Genomic DNA, 24,121 nt, shown 5'->3' on the forward strand with positions numbered 1-24,121 from the left:
ACCAAAAATTGAGATTATAGGTACAGAGACTCAGAAGACAGACTGGAAGGAAAGGAACTGGTGTCTAGGGGTCATGGCTGTCATATTTATAGCTTCGATGGATACAGAGCACAGTGCTGAAACTTACAGCATGAAAAGAGAAACCTCCTTCCCCAGTATCACATACTGGAACGTCCTGGCTCACAGCATGTCCGTCCAATCGCAGACAAACAGGATTCTGCAATGAGCATTTTTTTTGCTTCCCATGAACCCTGGGAATTGAATGCATGTGTGGGGTCTGATTTTTTTTAATTGAGTATGCACAGAATGTATGCATATCTATATGAAATAAATGAGAAAAGCCTTTTTATCTTCCAATCCCTAGCAGTATAAGCAACTCTAATGGTTTTAAGTATGAATTTTAAAAGGCAGAAACCGGATGGTGCAGCATATTAATACATTTGCCTTTTACTCTTAGAAATCTCTATTGAAAACTAACTTCAAGTCATATTTGAATTATTTTGGTATTTTCACTCAGACTTGGTTTTCTAGGATAACACAAAGTAAAGACAATCTGAAAACCGGAGGAAGACAGAGAGGATTGTGGTATATAGCAAGGGCATGCATTATAAAAAGATCATTTTATTGTAATCTTAGGATGCCAAAAGTCCAATAATGCTAGCTATTATAAAAAAAAAATTGTTAAGGTTTAATATTCCATATGTAGATTCAGGACAAACCCTGCATTTGTGTATTAAAAATAAACTTACTTGCACATATAACTTATCCACCCAATGCAACCACCTTTTATGACTCAACATTTTTTAGTACTTAGCTTTTCCCAGGCAAGTGTTTGGTTTAATAAGTGATGATTCTTAGAATGAAACTATTACATAAGACCGATAGGTTATAGAACACTATTACAACAAACGACTGTAGTTTGAGCCTGGTTCTATGGCCCTATGTCTGAGAGGCTGAAAAGAAACTTTCTGTGCTCCAAGGAATACAACCTAATGTTCAACAAAATATTAAAAGAAAATAAGTGTCTTAAGGCCAGAAAAAAAGTCTACCAAGAATAAGCTGCTTGTTTAAAGTATTTCCTTGGAGACTGAAAACCTTGAGAATGTTTTTCCTAAATGAACCACTGCTATGCTTGGTTTGCAAAGATCCCTGGAGCCCTGAAGGCTGAAATCACTGAGGCTGCTTCTCTCAGAGAAAGCAGATGTTCAGAGGACAGTACAAAAACAACCTTTTTCTCTCCTCCTTCTCCCTCCCTTCTGAACATGAAGCCAAGAAACAGAGTACTAGGGGCTGGGGCTGTCAGACCTTTGGGAGATGCCCTGCAGAGGCACCAACATGCAGATTTATCGGATTTGTGCTCCGGCTTTGTAAAGGAAAAGAAAGATGGGTTCATTTTAAGAACCCGAGGACACATCTTCCTGTGTCTGTCCAAATTCCCCTTATACCACATACGTTAGTGTCATCTCTGCACTACCTGCCAACAAATTCTAGCCCACAACACACACAAAAAATAGAACTTAGGGGGTTTTGACAATGGTTATTAATATGCAAAACACATTGTTGTCACAATCCATAATCCAAAATCCAGGTTGCCATTTATTGCTCAAGACTGATAAAATAGTACCTTTTAAACTAAAAACTTTTAATTTCAGATCCTTTCACTTTTGAGCTCCATAATACTATTATCATTCTGGCCCAGGTTAAAATACCATATTTTACTTCGCTCTTTCCTTTACCAGAATTTTGAGGTTTATTTATATTTTATAAGCTTCGCTCTTTGTCATTGTACATCTAATTTCATGATTTCATGTTGACAGCTTTTTAAGTAAGTAGCCCCATATGTACTTTTCATGCCGAGACAAATGCAGGAGCATACAGTATCTTGTCATGATGATCTTAATACCAAAGGAATTCGTGTCCTGTGCTAACTATGGCATCCGTGGGGGTGCAGCACCCTCTGCAGGATGACGAGCCAAATTGCTAAAAATATTAATCTATAGAAAGTGCATGCACTCTGAAACAGATTGCCCACAAGCTTTTCATGCAAACCTATTACAGTAATGTTGTAAATTCATTATTTTAATAAAAGCCATGGGGCCCCTAAAGGTCAATCTGTAATTTAAAACATATTTCAATTAAAAGTTGCACGAGTACGTCTTAAAAATGAAAAAGCAAGATTTTGTGACTTTCAATGATTGCTCCCAGCACATCTGCAGCACATACAGTAAAAGACATGACCCTTTTTCCAGAGTCCTGCAGAAAAATCATCAATATCACAGTTCCAGTTCTTGAATTAGACAATCCCTACATGTAACTGATTCAAACTATCCCAAATTTTCTGTTTGAGTTCAACTCAGAAATTCGAGACAGAAGATACCAACACCATCATTATTCCTTTTTGTATTTTTTCCATCCTATTCAATATGTTGTGCACAACAACAATGTAACTGAAAGCAAAAACCACAACAGAATATAAAGAAAAGTACTACCAGCCACATTTCAAGTGATACTTCATAACAAGCTAGAAGGTTCGCTAGAATCTACCATGGCCTCCTGAACATCTTTCATCATTCACACATAAGACGACACATGGGGACCCAAAACCCAAAATACTTCTCAGAGGAAGTATTTTGCCGAGACCTCTTCTTCTCCACAGCTAAAACCAGTCTTAGCTTTGGGTAAAAGAATGAAACACCCAATGCTGATTACTTCCTCGCACCTCTCAGCAATCTACCACAATGCCAGCCACTTCTTCATGTATTTCTATATTCTATATGAAGGAACAGCCTGTGTTTAAGTGAGCTGAGGTGCTGCTCTCCTTTTTTGGCTACAGTGAACCCTAGTTGTTTTGCAGATGCAAAGATACAAACTAAGCTCTTACAGAATTAGACACAGCGTGAGAATGACTCTTGAACAGTAGATAAGCAGACTTCCAGTAACAACTAAAATGTTATATAAGATATTGCTTGCTTTGTAAAATTAACTATTTCCTCCCCTTTCAATTGCCAAAACAAATAGATCACAGCCCCAATTAATATTTTAATGTGTATGTTGTTTCCTTAAAATCAACTTGACACATCACTGAGCACTTGCATTGAGCTGATTCTCTGTTGCACTAACATCTTAAAGTTGTTTACATCATTAATTTAAAAAGATATTATAAGGAATTAGCAAGCTAAGCCCTGAGGGTTTTACACTCATTCTGCACTGATGTAAATCACTCCACAAGGTATATTAGATGTGAGAGTCAGATCCACTACTTTAACACAGAAAACCTACCTCGCTGTAGTTTAATACTTTTAGTGCTTCCTTCCCTTGAGAATTTGTTGTACAAAGTCCAAGCTGTTTTTTCTTAAGTTCTTGATTAATTGACTGCAGATCCTTAACCATCAAGAGAAGGTCAGTAACCTAAATAACCAAAGGAAGAACAAGCAAAACTGGTAACATCCATACTAGTATGAACACAAATGATGATATATAAATCTCCAGCTAAATCTAAACTGCAGAGTTGGAAAGCCCAAGCTTCTGTGTCTGCTCATGAGGCAATTTCTCTGTGTATGAAAACATGACTATATATTTGTGAGTTAATGTGCAAGAAATCTTAACTTGTAAGGCTGCAGTTTCCAGCCACGTTATTAAGTTGAGCTATCAAGTTTCACTCAGTAGCAAGAAGAAACCTGAGGGCACCTCACACCAACAGGCTGATTTGAGAAGAAACACTTTAGTGCAAGGGAAACCAGCATTACAGGGAAAGAGCAGCATTCAGAAACAACCCATTCTTCTATCTCAAACATCCTTTATAAGCCACTGTCTTTCCAAGTAGTTTCACAGATACAAACTCTGAATGGACAATCATGTTCAGAACTCTTGAACAGACATTACTGTCACAGACTCATGTAAGTATATCAAGAAGGCCATGTTTGTAGAAGAAAGTGAAATCTTATTAGACCAATTAATATATTTACAAAAAACAGATCAGCTTTCAGGTATACAAACCCCTTTTCATGTAAGAAATGGTTTATAAAAATCTTTTGTTAAAGATCATCCCTGAACGTACAAAAGCGAATATATTCAGAGATAAAGTGGTATAACCCCAGAATGGGACTGGGACACAATCTGGGGCTTTTTTTATTGACACCTGTTCAGTGCCAGGCAAACTTCTTGCCTTCAGATTACCTAGCTCCATATTTTGGACACCTGCCTACGTTCAGCTGGCCATGAGAAATATAAAACTTCACTTATGTTCATTCCCAAACAACCATATTCAAAATAGTTCCTTATCATAAATTGGTGCATAGATCAGAGGTCACTGCACAGGATAAGGAGTCAGAAGAACTAGTTTCTGAACTCCGATACTGATGTATTGTAGGACAATGGTCTGCACATTTAATCTCTGTGAATTTCAATTCTTCCTCTGTAGAATGCAGACAACACTAACTTACCTCAGGGTTATTTTGTAACATACCACATTTACCAAAAGATTTGCAAATCCTGGGACTGAGGTGCTATACAGAGGTGTAAGTTATTGACACCACTACCATGTTCATGATAAATAAAGGTGCATGAAATATACACCGTAGGATACTTAATGCAAAAACTTTTCTTTGGAGTTGGTATACTTCATGATGACTAAAATATGGTATCGAGTCTGAAACTTGAATCCAGGTGCCTAACTATCATAAAACCTTTGCAGCAAGCCACCTATCTTTCAGCTGATTCTGAAGCTCATGTGGTGTAACAAAAACCAAATAGTTCATAAAAGGTGGATCACAAACCACAGAGATAAGAACTTCAAATCATTTCAAACTACCCAACTGTACCTAAATAAACCTTTTTGTGAGAGATACACAAACTAGAAATGAAGCAGAATCAAGCCATTAGAAATAGTAAATAATAAAAAAGATCAATACCTTTTTCTTAAGTTCTTCAAGAGTCAGCTGATCTATCTGTAGGCTTAAATGATCTTGCTCTCCTAAACAGATACTCATATACGATGTTTGATCTCCACAGAAAGACAGTGTTTCATCTGTCAAAATAACCAAGGACAGGAATTATTTGAGAAACTCCATTTGCAGGAAAACACAGCATAAAACACAAAGACAGGACTTTTTGAATAAGAACCTAGCAGTAAGTCTGTGGGAGGCCAGTTAAAATGTTTCATCCCCCAAAATAAGCTTTGTTTAATTGAACAAATTTCGTCCTGATATTTCTTTGTGCTTCTGACATGTAGACATGCTGAATTTTCTGTGCCTGTATTTTCTGTGGTTATCAGCATGAGTTGTGAATTCTGAATTATAATTTGCATATTTAGCATTACAATTAGAAATCATTTTTAGGAAGGATAAGTAAGGCATGAATAGTTATTCTGTTTTAACTATATTTTTATTAACATGAACTCAAGGTCCCAAGGCAAAAAGCTGGGTTAGAGAAAGTTATTAAATTTATTTTGCTTTTGGGTCAAAAGATTGCATTAATTGAATTGAAAATAACTACTTATTAATTTCCTCTGTAACTGCAGAAATTATTTGTTATGTTTCAATAAACACCTGTTCATTTACAATATAGATGACAGTTAATTCTATTTCATTAGATAGGGAGAAAGCAGGACAAAGAAGAGACATCCAAACCCTACTCCCAGCTCTGACACTGATCACAGGGCTGCTGCAAGGACCCAAAGCTTCACAAATGATTACTAATTTTCAGAGCCTTCATTCCTATCAGCCTCGCCCTCAACACAACTGCTCTTGAGAACCCAGGAGTACAAGACCCTTTGGCCTACCCTGGTTGTTCATCATCTCTCTGCTTTTGAGGTTGGAAATTCTGAAACGGCAGCAGTTTACCTTTTGTCACTTATCATAGCTGTCAAGGGAGTGATGCTAAAATTGAAAATCTAAGTTGAAAGGGGTAAGTGAACAGGCTTTATTGTTATTTATATATCCCCTATGGAATAAAACAGATATATCTGTACATATGCAGTAAACTATATTTAACAACGTCCACTTACATGATTCTTTTCTGTATCTAAGTACATACTAAAAACACCTCCAAAGAAGTACAATAAAAAAGCTAGAAGGTAAGTTATATTTAAAAGCTCTACAATTTCTGAATTACAAAATAACAAAGCCTCTGGCTCTTTTTTCTTTCTCTGGAAATACTTCTTCTGTTAGGAGAAGTCTAGCCAGTTCCTGAGACACAAGCTCTTTACCAAAGTATTGTAAAATAATTATATTCCATGGTCAGAAAGTGATCCCATGGCCACAGATTTATTCAAAGCCAGGAATCTCTGGCTTCTGCAGAAAACAGTAAATTCTATGGGTACAAAACTGTAGGCAGCTTGAAATGATCACTGCAGTAGAATTGCCATAGAATTACTAACATTTTGCTGCATGGAAAGAGAAAAGCTGTCCCTCTGTATATGCCCTGATTGCTCAAAGACATTCTGTTACAAATCCCCCAAATAATTTTCAGTATAGAAAGCTGAAAAGAAGTCTTTTCACAACTTTTTCTACTCTCAAACATTTCTCCATCACAGCAAACTGACTGCAATAAGGATAGTTTTCTTTTGTGCAAGAAGATCAAGAAAAGGGATGGGCTGCACATGTATACAGACCTTGTCGGTTTTTAATGTCCTTAATCTGATCTTCCAAGACCTTCTGCAGATTCCGATTAGCTAAAATGTCTTCTTCTAGTTGTTTTCGCAACATGAAAATGTTGTTTAGTTCCGTCTGCAGGCTATTTATACTTAGGAGAAAAAAAAAATCTTCAAGATTCAATTCAAAACATTTTGTTGTGCACCTCAGCATCTTTTATACATCCGGGCTTCCTCAAAGAACCCATTTCACATTAGCCATCGCTGCTGTTCATCACACAGTTACATCATTTTGATGCATAAGCACAAACAAATCCCTGCCTAGAAAGACAAGACTAAACGTTTACATATATGGCCTTTTCTTGCTCTGTTGAGCTGTGCTGCTTGTAAATCAAATTAAACATGACAGATATATTCTGCCAGCCAACTTCTGTGTAATTCTTTTTAAGGATAATCAAAATTACTAACTTCTGAAAAGTATGCTAGAAAAATATCATTATCACATAATACTGATGGCTCTGTATATTCCATTATACAGTGACCGTGAAACTTTGTTCCCTTGCTACAGAACTGTACTATCTAATCTAATGCTCCACTTAGGAAAAAAAATTTAAAGTCGCCTTTCGTTGAAAGTACGACCCAGACACATCTAACTGGCTTATTTCTCCATTTATCCAACAGTCTGTAAAAAGACCTTTTAAGGTCTAAATTGTCTCAATTATATCAATGGGGTGTAAATACCAAAACTTAGAAATGATAATTTGTCAAGGTGAATTAATTCTTTAAGCAGTTTTCTTCCAAGGTGACCACTGAAGCTCTTTCTTTAGCATCAGTCACTGCCCCTCAGGCCCCGTGGCGTCAGCACCTCGAGCTGTTCCTTGCTAGACCTTCCCCATACCCTTCACAAACGTTGACAAGACAGTTCTGATCAGTCCATAAAAAGACTTAAGTACACTGAAAACCGATTGTCATAAAATGAAAGTAATTGGATTGAATAACAAATAAATAACAAGGTGTTAGAAAACTCATTGTATTATGTATTTTCACATTTACTTCACCCAGAACCTCAGTTTTTTAAGATAAATTAAGCTGCTGTGGAATTTCCAATCCACTGCACTAAATGCCAGAGAATTCAAGAATCTTTAACAAAAATTTAAGTCCATCATACAAGAGACTATACAGGAACATACAGCACATCCTACTCGCATGAGAATAACAGCATATTGTAGAAACATGTTAATTAAAAGGCAGCATGTATGAAAAGACCCTCTGTCTTCTGACAAGTGTGCTGTTGTCAGTGTTTCCTACAGAATCGCTTTAACCAATTCTTCCTCATTCAAGAGTGTTTTTGAAGAGAGAGGTCTCTTAAATGGTCAGCAAAAAATTAAGATAAAAACAAACCAACACATTACTAGAAGCTAAGTAAGCACGTTTTCTCCTTTTCACAAGTTAAAGGTTTTATAAGAAAAAGCACTGATTCCCTGTTTGGAGAGACAAGAAATGCCTCGGTCCTGACATTCAGTAGCTTATTTTGAAAAATAACCATCCAGATTGCTTAAAATAAATAATGCCTAAAAGAAGATATGTCAGCAAGAGAACAGAGGTTTGCCTAAAATCCATGTCACTGCTGATGGCAATTACACAAATGAGGAAGCTGAATTTATTTGCAGGGATTGTTTATCAGCTCCCCAGAACTCTGGGGGTTCAAGTCTTCCTTGACGAGATTTACAGCACATCTCAGCCCACAAAACTAGAGGTGGAGAAATAAAAAGTCCTGACTCCAACTTCCAGCTCTATGGCTGAATCTCTAAGCATCCTCTGCAAATCGCTGCATGACATGTAGTACGCTCTGTGCGTGCTGTAACTCCGTATCAAGAAAACAGAACTAATGATCCTGATCCTACAGAAGTTAACTGCAAAACTCCTATTACCCTAATGGTTATAACTACAGTTATAATTTTCCTCCTTTGAGAGATATTTTAAGAAAAACCAGTATCAGAGCTATGTTTCTTTGTTGTCATGACTATACAGAGTGTTGACAATCGCCTTAACCACAGAACATGTTCCAATGTCAGGTCACACCCTCCGTATGAAATATTAAAATAAATTGGCTTCTTCCTTCATTTGGTGATTGTTCAACAGCGAATTCGCAAAAGCCATTGCTCGTTTCCCAGAGATAAGAAATAATCTCCATAATCTGACTTCTATCACTATTTCTAATGAAAAAGATTCTAGTATCTAAAACAGCTTCTGAGCTGTGGCCAAGGACAAGATGGCATGACTATTAATTCGCTTAATTCAAATACCAGAACTCATCTACTCTAGTGCTATTCATTTTATGGTTTCCCAACTATAGTGGTCTATAAACCAACTGCAAAATACAAACACACATTCCCACAAAGTTGGCAGGTATAAGCATTGCCTTCAGGCCTGAAGAGTCAGAAGCTAGCTCAAATGCTGTCAATACCTAAATAAGATATTTGTAATTATAACCATAGAAGTAAATTTTTTATAAAACATTTACATTTATTTTACTTAAAGGCTAAAAATTTTCTTTATTTTATCATAATGTCTCCTCCTCATCTGCCAAGCAATTATAGGATACAAAGTAGGCCACAGATTTCTTTCTAAAATGTTGTGTTCTTTGATTTTAAGAGGTTAAAAGACACTTGCTCCTGCCATGCTTCTGATTGCTTTACATTGAAAGCATACTATGCAAACTTCAATTATTCTGTTTTGTTTAACCTTCTCCAAAATCTCACTGGCTTATGTTCTCATCAAAATTCTCACAGTGTCACTTTTAAGATAAGCATTATCTGTATCTTAGGAGTAAACCATGGCAAATCGTTCAGCACCCAGAAGTTCACTGCAATTTGATTTTTCCCCTATATTCCAACACAGGACACGTAACTCCTGAAAATATAGCTGATTACTTTGATACCTAAATGGAAATCTGGCTCATCTGAGATTCCAGTCCAAACAAATATTTTCAGAAATACTTAAGTAATTTAGATAATATAACCTCACTTACAGAAATATTTATCTTCTAAGGAGACTACTACAGCTAGTTTATTCTTTATGAACAATTGGCCAGTACAAAATAATCAGCACTCCAGTTAAGCTGCACCTCTTTTTCACAACTTCTGACTTTTGCCCTTTTGAGTTTAGATTATCCACCAAAATAGAAAAAGTACTTACCTATCTGATTCTTTGAAGGTCTTCACTAGAGTAGAATAAATATTTTGTTCTTTTCTTAAAGCAAGGATCAGCTTTTCATATTCAGCTTCCTTATTTTCCTAAATTAAAACAAGAACATGTTAAACTTACAATGTAGTTTTTAAGTTTGCACATCCACAACTATGTGCATACCTGTGTCCTGAAGATAACGTGAACAAAGCAGAAATCAAAATTTGCTGAACAGGACTACCCACCTCCAAAGCCTAATGTGAATCTGGAAACTATTCATGATACCTAAAACCAGCTATTACTAAAGGAGGCAAATACTCTTTCACTATTTACCTACCATAAGTGAGTCACATATCTAAACAGTGGTTCATCATTTTTATCACAGTCTAAAAAGCTTTCCCCCTCCCCAACCCCAGGCATCCTCACTTCCAAAGCTTACAACTCAACAATATGGCAGGTAGCTACTTCAGAGGAGGGGAAGGGAGAGAAGGGAAAACAGACAAGTCCAAGCTTCAAGCACACATTTTACAACATTGTCCCAACAGTCCTCTCGGTGTTCTGGATAAAATTGGCTTGCTTTGGGGGAGAGGTTTCTAATAAATTCTGTCCCATTTCTGAACAAAATGAACTGTATCAAGCCGACAAATAAAGGATGAGTATGTCAGATACGTACTCATTGAGTCAGCTTTCTGCACACTCAGCTGGGTCACTACAAGCTGCTGCTTCACTTGTGCAAAGAAAAGAAAATTGTTTACCTGCAGTCTTGCTCACAGAAAGTGTATTATTATTACTAGAATAAATCCAGACTCTTATGTTACATTCTCAGTACGGATCCACTAATTTCACAAGACTTTTTTCACTCCAAAACAACCACACAGACACTTTTTCAGCAGGAGGCAAAAAAATGCAGCTATTTAAAGGAGTATTTGCTTACACTTATTACATAAAAATATCTAAGGTATCAGCTATCTCAGAAGAGAAAATAACTGGGGTATCTATAGCAAATACAGATGTCTTAATGTCAGATATATATTCATTCTGCCTCTGTTTGAGAAGAATAGTAAGCCTTGTTGCTTCTCTCAGTTTTGAATTTCAACAGAAAACTGAAATGAAGAACAAAAACAGCGCCACAGCTAACAGGGAATCTCATCTAAGGGAACTCTCAAGAGATACTAAATCATTAGTGAACAGATCATTAACAAGAAAGAAATCTACACCCAGGAGTTTTAAGCAGCTGTTATTACTCCAATTGCAATTCCTAAGGAAGGAATTGCAACAAAAATTCAGCTACAGTAGAATCTCGTTAATTCACACTAACGATGCAAAGACTCTGTTAATTTGAAAAACTCAGTATTCTGCAAAGTAAACAGTACAAAAGCAAGGACAACTGTTGTTTGCTTTTAATTATTTACACTCATACTTCACAGTATGCTAGCAAATACGTTAAATAATATTTTGCAAGTGTAATCAAGTTTTGATCAAATTACTCCCATTAAGGTAACTGCGTGTCAGATCTTACTGCAGAAAGAGTAGCTTCTATGACCTAACACTACAGATTCTTTGAAGAAGTGACCTTGTGTTTGTACATGTGCATCATATTCAGCTACCCTCACTCCTAATGGTAGCTGTATTCTAACATATGTTTCCAGGTTCAATTTATACATTAAAGTGCAATTTATACATTAAATACTATTCTGCATATGAAGTACAAAATACTGGGCTTCATATCAAGTTTGTTATCTAGATGAGCAGAGGAGGAGCACACAGCAATGACTTCTGCTGACTTGAGTACTGAGAAAAACAAAGGCAAACAGATGGAGGTGGGTGATCCAGAGTCCATTAATAAAAAAATCTCACAAAAAACCCCATGTAAAAAGTACATCTTACAGCCTAATTTGGAGTCGTATCAATGTGTTGGAATCTCAGCCTTTCAAAAACAATCACTAAACATAAAACACACAGATTGCAATTTAACTTGGAAAAAGTTTGATCACAATGACACTTATCAATGACGCAGAAAGCAACAGGAAGAAATAAATCTTTTGACTTAATTTAGTTGGTTAACAGTCTGTTAAAAGTTCTAGTGAACTCTTCCATATGTCTGATACAAGCCTTGCAATTATTACTGAAGACACTACGGAACTCTATCCTAATTAAAAGCTCTTTCTGAAGCACTGGCAAAGTAATGTCACCCTGAAGAGTTTACGGTACACAAATTAGATAACGGTTGTCACCAATTGTTCAGGGTCTATGGCTGCTGTATTAACAAAGCAGTGTTATACACAGAACCATGCTCTGGTTTCCTATGTTTCTTTAGAATTCACATGTTAATTTAGTTCTACCTTTGCACCAAAATCTCAGTAAGCTCATGAAATCCTCCCAACTCTTTTTTTTTTTTTCCACATAACAGGAAACATGAGCGGTTTCTTAATTCCAAATGTCACAGACTATACACAAATTATTAAATTCTAAATTCAACTAGTTAGATAGAGGTTAGCAAAATCATGAAGAAGTGTTCTTGATTTTTGAGAATCTTTCATGAATAATGAGGATGAGAAGATACAGCATGAACATCATTTTTTTTTGTACATTATTACTGTCATTTCTAAATAAAGCGTAGGAGTGAATTATTCCAATCAACTCCCCAACGGTACACAAAACATAAGGCAGCTCTGTAACTTAAATAGACCATAATGCTGTGGGAGTTAATGAAACATTAAACCTCTTGACACATGGTGTGAGGGAAAATGTGTTAGAGGAGATAGCTGCAAGACATCCAGGACCATATTGCAGTGAAAGATTTATATTCCCATGAAAGGAGGCAATCTAATACATTAAAGTCTATATTTAAGTCTGAAATACTATTGCTAAGCAGCAGCGGTGGAAAACATAACTTATTGTCATTAAAGGTTTCTCAAATTGTAAGCAATGAAAGTAAAAGGTTTATACCTCCACAATAAATAACTTATTGGCAAAGTCACAAGACTATCCAGTTGCCTCACTGAATTCTCTCTTGCTTACAACGACCATCAGGATTTCAAAAATCTCTGAAGGTTAGAGGATGACTGACTGAGAGAAGGCCATAACCTAACCTCATCACCAATCCATCCATCCATCCACCAGTACCAGAACTTGGTAATTCCTTCTAACATTGCAGTAAACTTTATGTATGGTCTACCATAAATGAAACTACCGCTAATAAGATTAAAATTGTTACAGACCACTGAGTCATATATCTAAAGATAAAAATTACTATAGCAAAAGACTTTGTTGATGACTTTTAGAAGATGTCATGTCAACCACAGAAAATGTCACAAAGCCGCTGGCTCTGAGGAACTTATGGCCCTTCTTGCTGATATGTGAGGCAAGACTAGTGGACTATATACAGATCTCCAAATACCACTTCATCAGACTAACTCCTTTAAGATGGAATTTCTGCTAATACAGAAATGGTGAGACACACCAACCACATCCATTCCCATCACCAGGCCATGCTCAGTGTCACAGGTAAAAAGCATCATGTTTAAATTGTGTGAAGACATAGATATTGACAAAAAGGGTTGCTGTTTTCAACTATAAGCTAATCTCATCAAACCAGAAATTGAACTATCACCCCGTTTGTGTTCACAACATCAATTTCAAGAGACTGAAAGCAACAACTACAATGTACTGATCGCTATTTAAATGACAGGATATTTGTATTAAAACCCGTCAACTTCATCACTTTCCCCTAATCAAGACTCAGCAACAATCTCGGCAGCTAAGACATGTCTGCAGTACTGTAACAATTGCACCAGTTCCAATTCTCACGACACCCATCAACTGCAATGCTGTGGCGACATCAGTAACTCCCATGCACTGACTGTAATTTCTCCAGCTGCAGCAAGTTACATCACAACTATTCTTCAGTTCCCTGATTGCACAGCATTAACTCCCTAAATACAGGCGTAATTATAACCAAAGTCAAATCATGTGCTGATCATACAGGAATTAGAAAGTGACTTGTGTCTGCAGAAACGTCACACTTGCCTTGCAGTGTATGAGCTAACTACATTTCCTACTCCACCCTCAAGTGGTATGTAAGTTCCCCCTCCCAAAAACAGACATCACAGAGAGGCTACATAACAGCAAATCCGATAATTATTTTTTACACTTAGAGAAATCATTTTAGAATTAAAACTTCTATCACTGTGGCCCCTTACTGCAGTGTATGCTATGTGCGAGATTACACATGCAGCACAGCAGAACCCAGAAGCACAGCTCGAGGACTGAGCAAGAGCTGCTTTTCTCAATTTTGCTGCTTTTCTCAATAATAAAATAAACCACAAAGGTCTAAAAATCTGTGTTAGAAATATAATTACCTAACCAATGCTCCAACAAAAAGCTTTTTGTAAACATAGGAGTATTGGTTGTGAGAGAAGAGCATTAAAGCACAAAATCAACTAAAGTTTCCAAAATTATATGGAGTCCACTGCATTTGTAAATTCCTTGGCTCTAAAATATATTTCATTCCGAGACTTCACAGATACCAGAATCAGCAGTTGCATGACTAACCTAATTATTAGTGCCCTCGCACACTCTCTAGCCCATGACAGTGGCTCAAGAATCCAAACTCTAATTAGAAACTGTCATTTATCTTTTCTGGCCTGGCCAAGGCACCCAGCAGAGCTTTGGATGTTGGTTTCTTTAAAATTTATCATTACATTAAAATAAAGTAAAAAGGTATGATGAAAGAGAGAAAGTTCTGCATCTCTCAATTCCGTTTCTTCAACTTTAAAGATCAGTGAGGCTAGAAGAGCTTGGTTTCTGTTCTCTCTGGTGGGGAGGATCCAGCTGTGCGTTTGTTGAGAGTTGGTGCAGCACTGTAAAGTCATCAAAGAGTCCAAGGCAGGCAATGAGAGCAGAGCTCTGGATAATCTGTGTCCAAAAACTTCTGATTAATATGCCGAAGTGGGTTCTTACCGGAGATATCTTACACAGAGGTTGAGCTGAGAGGACAATGGGTTGTGATTAGGTATTGTTCACAATCACTAAGTGAATCAGCAATAGAGAATAGATTGTGATTAGAAGGTGGGTACTGGGTCATTACCATGCATGGCTTCACTTGGCACTATTCTCTCTCCTGGTTATACACCTGTACTGGAAGTGGGGTGTACAGAGGAAAGTTAGTGTTTGATTTTCATTAATTCTGTATGATTCTCCATCACTCTTCGGTCCCTTTGTGACAGAAGTTACGTGCATGCACTGCAGTTTGTTTTACAGAGGCAGAATTTCTATTCAACCTTTCACAGACTTTATTTTCTCTGCATGTATATTCATATATACTTTGATATACTCTGCACTTGTACCCTGCAAACAGCAATGCAGCTCCTTTACTCTGAGCTTGTCATATAACCCGTGACCCAACGTCTGCTTCCATCTACCTTGTTTAGTAATAGTGCCCACAACATATTAACCATCTCATCACTAGTGTTCAGAACGTGACACAAGAAATAGCACTCGTGTTTCCTTTGCCATTGGCTCACTTCATTTTAAACTTCTTGAGAAAAATCTCATTAATGACAGATATATTATTAAAGAAACAAAATAGTTTTCTCCATCATTAGTACATACTAGTCTAATTCTTTTTACTTTGCCTGATGCTTTTGGAGACTAACATACTAGGCTGCAAACAACACAAAAAGACAAGAAATGTACCTTCAAAAGCAGCTTACTTGTTCAATAATCTTACTCAATAATAAAAAAATGCACTGATGGAGTCAGCAAGTGATTCAAAAAACTTAGCAGCACCTGAATTTTTCTTTATTTTGCTAGTACAGAAGCGGGAGGTGAAGGTGGGAAGAACTAACTCTACATTTTAAGACTTTGAATTTTGACCTCTGATTTCAGGTACTAAGAAGTCTTTTCAATTTATGGCATCAAATAAAATAATGGCATATATTGTCCACCTTTTTTCATATATATATACACACACATTTCTGTACTATTTCCTTTCTTCTTTGCTTTGAAGTAGTTTTCTCCTTGCCCTAGACATATCTTCACACCCACCTATATTTTTTATCCTCACATTCCATATATCTCTTGTGGTCACTAGCTCTGTGCAATCTTTCCCCTTATCTATCAGAAGTACACAAACTCTCCTCTGCACCTCTCTTCAGAAACACAGATACCCTCCCACTCAGGGAAATATGTCTGCCCTAATGACCACAAAACTCTACCTCTTTATGGCAAGCAAAATATTTCACATGCTTTCTGAGAGTAAAGAGTTTAGTGATGCCATATAAACCCATCAGAGTACAATACTATGTACTCTAATGATGCCAGACCAGTACCACCACAGTCATACAAATCATATGACAACTATGAATAAAGCCATTGTTAACTTTTTAATAAAACAGAACATTTTCATATGGTACTGATATGAAGGAAAACCAGCCCCTTACAAAGTATATGAGTCCACACCTTTGAAGCCAAAGTCAAAATTCTCTTCAATTCGAAGTCAAGGTATTCATCTGCAAATGATCAGAGGTATGAAAAACTCACCTCTAACTCTCTGACTATCTTGATGATTGACTGTTGAGACTGTGCAGCACATTTTTCCTTTACTAAGCCTTCATTTTTCAGTTCAAGTTCTTCATTGGCTCTTAGAAGGTTCTTGTACTTATTCAGGAGCTCCTGCAATTCTGCATCCTTCTCTTTAACTGTTCCATCAAGTTTCTTAACAGAAGAAAACAATGAGACAGTTTTACAAAATTTACTCTACTGTTATACTGTAAAATAGACAAACAAACAAAATTCAGGAGAATATCCAAGGATGATCCAGTGCATGTTCTTTACATACCTCACAAAAGAAGAGCTCAATTTAAGATAATAGAAGCAAAAAAAAGATAGAACAGAAGCTTTCCCCAGCTATACAGTCTTTTAAGTATTAAAAAATAAGTCAAGGCATGCAGCTTGGTCTCCAGGTATAGAGTACCTCAGCTATTACTCTTTGCATTGCTGGTTGAATACCGTCAGTACTTTTCAGGGTTATACCTCCAGTCATAAAAAAACTGAGCAGGGGTCCGTTAACATTCAGGCAGCTCCCTTCTCACATATGTCATTTTGAATGGGCTCCAAAAAAAGATTAAATATTTCAGTATCTATACCTATTCCTCAACTTCTAGTTTCTGTACAATAAACTGAAAATCATAGGCACTTCAGAGCTTTTAAAATATCTTACCACAACAGTGAAAATTCTACATAAGTATTAGTAAAGCTTCCTTCCTCTTCTGTCCACACGCTTCATAAAAACCTAACAAGAAATCTTGTTGAATGCCACACACTCTATAATTACATGTCTGTTCTGCAAATACAGTATTATAAAAATTGAAGGATTATCATCAAAATCAACAGTAATTCCAAACACAAATGTGATTTTGTAATAATTCCTCATACAAAATCAAATTATAACTTTCCATTTTTCATTTCAACTTAAGTCTACCTACCTGAAGCAGTAGATCCTTTTGATTGACATTGTCTGTTAGCTGCTTGATAACTAGTTCTTGGCTCTGCAATTTCTGATTGCCTTCACTCAAAAGAATATTGTAATGATGTTCAACTGCTTTTTCTTTCTCCGTCATTTCACCATGTAATTTCTCTAGTTGATTTCTAAGGTCCTATCAAAAGAATGAAACTGAATGTTTAGCAAATCAACTTTAAAAAAAGTTTAAGCCTAACAACCCACATCATCAGCTTAACTTTCCATTGCTTTAAATTACTCATATCACCGAATAGTCTGGAGAATGCATTTAAGCCAGTGTCTTTCTCTTGGCATCAATGAATACAATTAAAGAAAGAAAACTTATAGATGAGGTGTCAGTATTGTCTTCTAAAAATCTAGGTTGTTATTGTTGAAATGCTTCCCTTACAGAATGACTGGCCTGGAAGGCTGTGGGGAGTATCATGCACGTAGATGTTGTTGCTGTCAGAATGAACACTCACTTTAGAGTTAATTTACGCCCTTGCTAGGAATAGGAGGAAATTGGTTATGGGTGATTCAGTTTCTCATTTGCTCTTTTTCTCATCACACCATGGAAATTCTTGCACTAACTTGTACTACTAGTTACTTTTGCACCAAACAAAAGGTCAGAAATGTTAAAACATTTTCTTTTGACAAGAGCACAAACTTCAAATGACCAATCAGGTCAGTCTCATGATTAGAAGTTGCACAGAACTTGATCTTGATTCTGGCTCTGTTAATTACTTCCTACAGCTCCAAGATTAGTTGCATCATCTCCACAGCTCCCCATCAGAGAAACACAGACTTGTCCATTTTAAAAGCTTCTAAAACACAGAAACAATCTCTTTCAATAGCCTTATGCAGTAGCAAGTCCGAAGGACTCTGAGATCTATTAGGATCAGCATGGACTCCTGCAATGTAAAAAGCAGTATCTCCTTGCTTGCAGGTCACACACTTGATGCACACCACAATTATAGCTTTCTCCTCTGCCTTCCTATAGATGCAGTGCCACTGCACTTGAAAATCCCCCATCTAAAAATGTAGCTAAGGTTTCAAAGTCTGACCACCTGATAAAGCCTTGGGTTCCAAGCAATAACATCAAACAATTCCTATTCCTTATATTTTGCTATGAACTGGGATAATCACTATATCAATGGAAATATATATGCAATTACTAGCATGTAACTGTTCCTAGTTACAGAGCTGAAAACATGCAAGAGCACAGGGCAGTAGAAAAATTCGTAACATGTCTTCTCTATCCTTCCAACTTCTCTCCCACCACCACTGTTTGTGTCACTTCAAACTTTTTGCTGATTTGTTGAAAGTTTCAACACTGTCAATTGAAGGAGGCATAGCTTGCATATACACCAGCCTCATTTTAAAAGCTTTCACTCTGCAAGAACATCTAGAGCATTTACTGCATGGATCATGTGGAAAAACGGAAGTAGAAACTTGTAACAAAGGAGCTGTTGTCTAAAATTAAACAATTAAAATTTACAATAGACTTTATACTACCTAAACTTCTCTTCAGACCCAAAGAAGCAGGTAATATAGCCTACGTTTTAAAATAAATGTTTTCCATTTATTCCCAAAAAGGGCCCATTTGTGAAGTATCATAAGCCCTTTAAATAGTTTGCACATATGGTAGTCACCTATAAACTTTACACTTGCCTCCACTAGGATTTAAAATTCAATAGTTATTTGTTATTCTAAGTACAAAGAAACAGCACTAGTGACACTTTAATTGCAGTCTCTTTACAAACTGTTTTATGTCCTTTGCTTGACTTAATTACCTTGCTTCATGCAGGTTCACATCAATTCCTTAACATCATTTTGCTACTTCAGTTTTACTTCCGTTTATTTTGCACATTAAATACAAATCGTCATTTGCATTGCCTTTTGGTTTACTTGCTTAATTTTAGTTAGCTTCATTACTAGGAGTCAGCTAAGAAATCCCTAATAGCTCCCCAAAAAAACCTTCAAATGTTATTCAAAGAATGAATAAGCTTGGACTTCAGTTCTGCAACCTAATAAATGTAATTTTCTTCAGGACCAAAAGAACTACTTGCTTGACTAAGAAAACTGAAGAACTGTAGAATCAGGTCCAGGTTTTGTCTCCCAAATATGTTTCTATTTCTTCCTAACTACTAACTATAAATATAAACTGCAGTGTAGTGCATATAAACTGCAGTGGAGTGCAGCTCTTTTGGAAGTAGTGTAATGGTCTGATAACTGCAAAGTCTTTTGGCTTCGAGTTATGGAGCTCTTCAAGTGAGCCACATTAAGCCTATTCATACACAACACGTGAATTGGAAGCAAAGGATCAACTGCAGTGTTATGATTTTCACTGCATTGCAAAGTTCACTCCTTAGCTTTCTACTTTTACATTGTTTTTATACTATTACATCACCGAGAGGCTTTAAGTGAATACATTACCCATAAGGTAATTAAACTGATATCAAAGGAAGACTTTTGACCTCTCCTATAACTCCAAGTGACCAATACTCTGTGACTTCTCTTTATCAAAACCATAAACAGCTTTAAGAACAAAAGACAGTAGACATGCACGGATAGAAAAGACGCTGCTGCAATAACAGTACTACACCCCCTATTATCTAATCTCAGTCGCCTTGGTGTACAACACTGCTCGGGTACAGAAACTATGCTTCTGCCTTTAAAGCAGCACAAACATTTATGGCTAGGCTTGCGGAAGGAGGTGAGAAAGCATACAATTGTGGAAAAAGCAAGAAAGCCTGCAAGAGACTTGCAATTTGCAGATAGTTTGCCTCGACTATTTCTGCCCCAGAGTTCCCTAAACCCTTCGCAAAACAAGCTAGAGTTGAGACTGAAAATTATCTTCTTTGCATGAGCTAGAATTCTGCAACACACAAAACTATCCATCACTGTAGCAGGTTGCTTGAACTCATTGACCACTCAAATTGTCTGGGAGAAAATCTATTGGTTTCTATACATTGAGTTGCAAGGATAATGTAGTACCTACAGTTCTCAGAGCATAAACTTTGCAATTCTTTCTGCCAACCTTTTTCCCCAAGAGACTTTCTTATGATTAATGATAGTTGAACTAAGAAAAATGAATGTGAAACACTATAATGTAGAAGACCGGAGCAGATGCCTCCCCCTCCTTGTCAGATGGAAAACAGGTTGGTGAATAATTAAGTTGTGAAGTTCCAAAAACTCCATCTCAGGCTAAACTACAGGTAGGAAAACTAAATAATAAATTCTGCCTAATGAGTTATTCTGCATCTCCCCAACCAACTGATCAAATATGAATACCTAGTAAATACACTCTAATTGTCTACATTTAGGCCTGGAGAGAGAATGGATACTTAAAGTGTTTAATCATGTAAATTTGAATAAACTCTTTGATCAAGAAGCACTGAATCTGTTATAGACACAGTAACATGGTGGACACAAGCAACATTAAGGATGAGTTGATGTTTATTCTTCATCAATTATATGTAAGAATATATGCCCAAATCTTCTTGTTTCAAAGAGCTTAAAGTGATGCTGAACTACTGCTTAACAGCAGCTTCTGGAAGCTACAGAACTCAGAGTTCTCGCTTTTAAAGTTGACCTAGTAAAAAGCCAGGGCACCTGGCCACCCAGGGACCTTGTTCAAGAACATCTACACCCATTGCTCCAGAAGACTCTTAAGAAGTGCTTTGATGACCAGCTCACATGTAGCAGTCTTAATTAATTTAGTTTAACCTTCTTCCATTCCAGGACAGTAATGCCCAAATCCTCTCCAGACAAACCAGGTTTACAACAGGGCAGAAGTACTTTTTCTGGATCTCTAAGATTCTGGGGGTTTTGTTGGGGTTTTTTGGGGTTTTTGTTTTGTTTTGTTTTTTTTTAAACTAGATTTATGCAAAAGTTTGGATTATCCCAATCACAGTATATGAAAAGTCACTGAAAATTTCCCTGTGAGGAGCTAAGACATCTATTCATTACACATGTTGAGGGCATTTTCCACAGTTTATTACACATTCTTGCTAGTTTTATTCTAACAAAATAGAAACACTGATAAATAGGTATCTTAGAGCATAAATAGAACAGAATTTTTAAGGCTGTCTCAAAAAGTTTTCATCAGATCACTGAAGTGGTTTTCTATTTGTCAAAGAGCAAAATATCACAGCATTTTCTTTACTCCCACATATCTACTACTTAATGGGCAACATTTCACAGGCGATGTTGCTATATCCAAATGTACTGGCAACTCTGAAATTGAAGCAGCTGTTCTGCAAGGAGTAGGAAATAGGTTAGGGATATAATTTTTATAAGACTGCTCATCTTTTGGCAGGAATGCTTTTCCCCAAGGAGCTAGTCATTTACATGAAAAACTTGGACATAATGGAGTCAAATAGGCTTCTGTAACACAAGTAACATTGAATCCCCTGGCAACTCCCTACTTGGTCCTATTTTTCCTGTCCTTCCTATACATAGTTATATTCTAGCTCCCCTGAAAGATGAAAAAAGTTCTGAATAGAGAAGACAGTTAAATATAAAATACTTCAAATCAATAAAACATGTTCTTTATGGCTGTTTTACTGACAGGAGTGATCTGTTCTTTCTCTCCTTAACCTCAACACCCTGAAGAAATTTCAAAGCACACCAAAGATAGAGACTTTGTGACGGCAGCCTAACCACAGTTGACAAGCAACCAAAAATGCAAGTTAAATTGGGGGCAGAAAGGGGGAGAACAACTTATTTGTTTGTAGGTGAAGAGATCCCTCTACTGGTTTTAAGTGATATTGCAGGAACAGCAATTTCTACATATACCTGCTTTAAAGGTCCTTATTTAATAATTGAACCAAAACATCCACTGAATAAAGACAAGCTCATTTAATCTTTTATGTAATTTAATATAGCAGGAGACTAATCCCTAACTGAAGAGGACCGGACTTTGCCTACACACAGGACTCTACTCATTATGCAAATGTTGCCCTAATGGAAGCAATTGTGAGATGACTTTAGAAAAATCCACAAGACATACAGGTGAGAAGTATGTTTATGTCAAACACTGAGCAGAAGGTGCATCCTTTTTTCAAAGGAAGAAGAGGAGAAACCTGATCATTCCCTTTGTTGCATGAGCTGTGCGTGCTGGAAGCAGAAGTGCTTATCTAAGTGCCTACAGCAAGGTAAAAAACCCTAAACAGAATATGAAGCAAGCAAAATTAATGAACAGATACAGCGCATCATTTTTATGTGGAATTGTTATCAACTAATCCCGTACTTTGGGAATTTTACAAGCAGAAATTATTAAATATACAGCCTTTACAGTGACCCTGCTATGATAGCAAAAAGCAAGCTGAAGTTTGACTTAAGGTTGCAACAACTGGCTACTTCTGTTGTGCATTAAGACTTAGAAGAAAGTTTAATTTAAGTACTGTCATTTAAGATAATGTATAGACATGTAACAAGACAAACACAGCAGAAATAAAACATACACTGTTGTGCACATTAATATTCTCCCATCAGAAAAACTGAAGCCAATAGATACCATTTATCACTTAAAATGGCTAATGATTTTTTCTAGGAACTAAGACTATCAAAATTATATTTATTTTAAAATACTTTTCTGTGCAGACTATGTGCCAGAATTTTCCTCAATCTTCTTGGCCACATTCTTTTGAACGGTGGCTTTAGGCAAATGCGTTTAACCTTTCCAAAAATTATTCAAATTAAAAGGCTAAATTTATTAGAAAAGGCCTCACTAGAAGTGCTAAATTATTTTTAAACTTTATGAAATAAAAGAAAAAAGTGATAATAACATTAATGGTTTTGTCACTTCTGCTCTTCTGTAGTTGTGCTTCATCCAGCTCCTTCTCCATTTTCTCTCTTTCTAAATTCAAATCATTTAGCTCTTGATCGGTCCTTTTAATCCTCCTTTGTAGTTTACGATTCTCAGCATCCTTTGTAAGGTTTTCTGAACGCAGCTCTGCTAAGAGGGTCTCTTTTTCCATCAAGAGAGCTTGATAATCCTCAGCACCCTGAAACATAAAGCAGCATTCAAGTTCTATAAGGGTATTTCGTAGAGACTGGAAGTCTTTATGCCTGTTGCATCCAAACCCAGTTCCCCGGCACCTCTTTCTAGTACTTCAAAATTGTGGTGCAAAAATACAGTGAAATGACAGTTATTCACACAACAGGGGAAAATCTTACACTGAAAATTTTCTCAACTCATGTAACAGCTTTCAGTGACATCCAGCACAGGATAAGATTCTTGAATAACTAAGAATTAGATAAAGGTTGACCTGCAAAGGAGTCCATAATGCAAATGGGATCATATTATTATTATTGGTTCCCAAAGCTGTTATTACAGAAAGCTTTCTACTTTTGGGTCAATTTGAATCCAGACTAGGTCAAGGAGTTACCAAGTCATAAGCATATCTTTTTTATATGAAATAGTAAGTCTGACTTGTGTTCTTCCCCATCACATACTCTTACAACTGGCCTTAAAGTTCACAACAGGGATGACAGGAGTAGTGGGCTACACAGCATGATCTACTCACAGAACTGCCTTCAACTCAAGTTTGTAGCTAAGTAGCAGATCAATGAGGAGAAAGGTTTGCTCTGTCACCCACCGTGCAATATGGATTCTATGGACAGGAGGGAGTAGTTGCACACTTTTTAAATCTAGAACTTTTCAAAAATAATCAAGCTCTCAAAAATGAAAGGGTTAAAATTAGAGTAATATTTCAAAGCAGGACTTCCATGGTACGAAAAACCAAACATAAGCTATAGATTCACACACAGGCCAAAATGACCTGAAGAAGAAATAGGACATACTTTTCTCAATAGCACACACTTAAAATTTGGGCTTA

The 24,121-nt window shown here is 36.6% G+C and overlaps 1 protein-coding gene across 1 annotated transcript in view; it reads right to left on the reverse strand.

Annotated features, from left to right (window-relative positions):
- CDK5RAP2 (CDK5 regulatory subunit associated protein 2) overlaps window positions 1-24,121 on the reverse strand; it is an 85,292-nt gene that overhangs the window by 42,928 nt on the left and 18,243 nt on the right. Inside the window, 7 exon segments of the mRNA XM_074845868.1 lie at window positions 3,280-3,408; window positions 4,911-5,026; window positions 6,611-6,741; window positions 9,788-9,885; window positions 16,319-16,492; window positions 17,263-17,433; window positions 23,069-23,287. Of these exon segments, the coding sequence (XP_074701969.1) occupies window positions 3,280-3,408; window positions 4,911-5,026; window positions 6,611-6,741; window positions 9,788-9,885; window positions 16,319-16,492; window positions 17,263-17,433; window positions 23,069-23,287 (1,038 nt within the window).

Source organism: Strix aluco, chromosome 20 (genome assembly GCF_031877795.1).
Source record: "Strix aluco isolate bStrAlu1 chromosome 20, bStrAlu1.hap1, whole genome shotgun sequence".
Taxonomy (NCBI): Eukaryota; Metazoa; Chordata; class Aves; order Strigiformes; family Strigidae; genus Strix; species Strix aluco.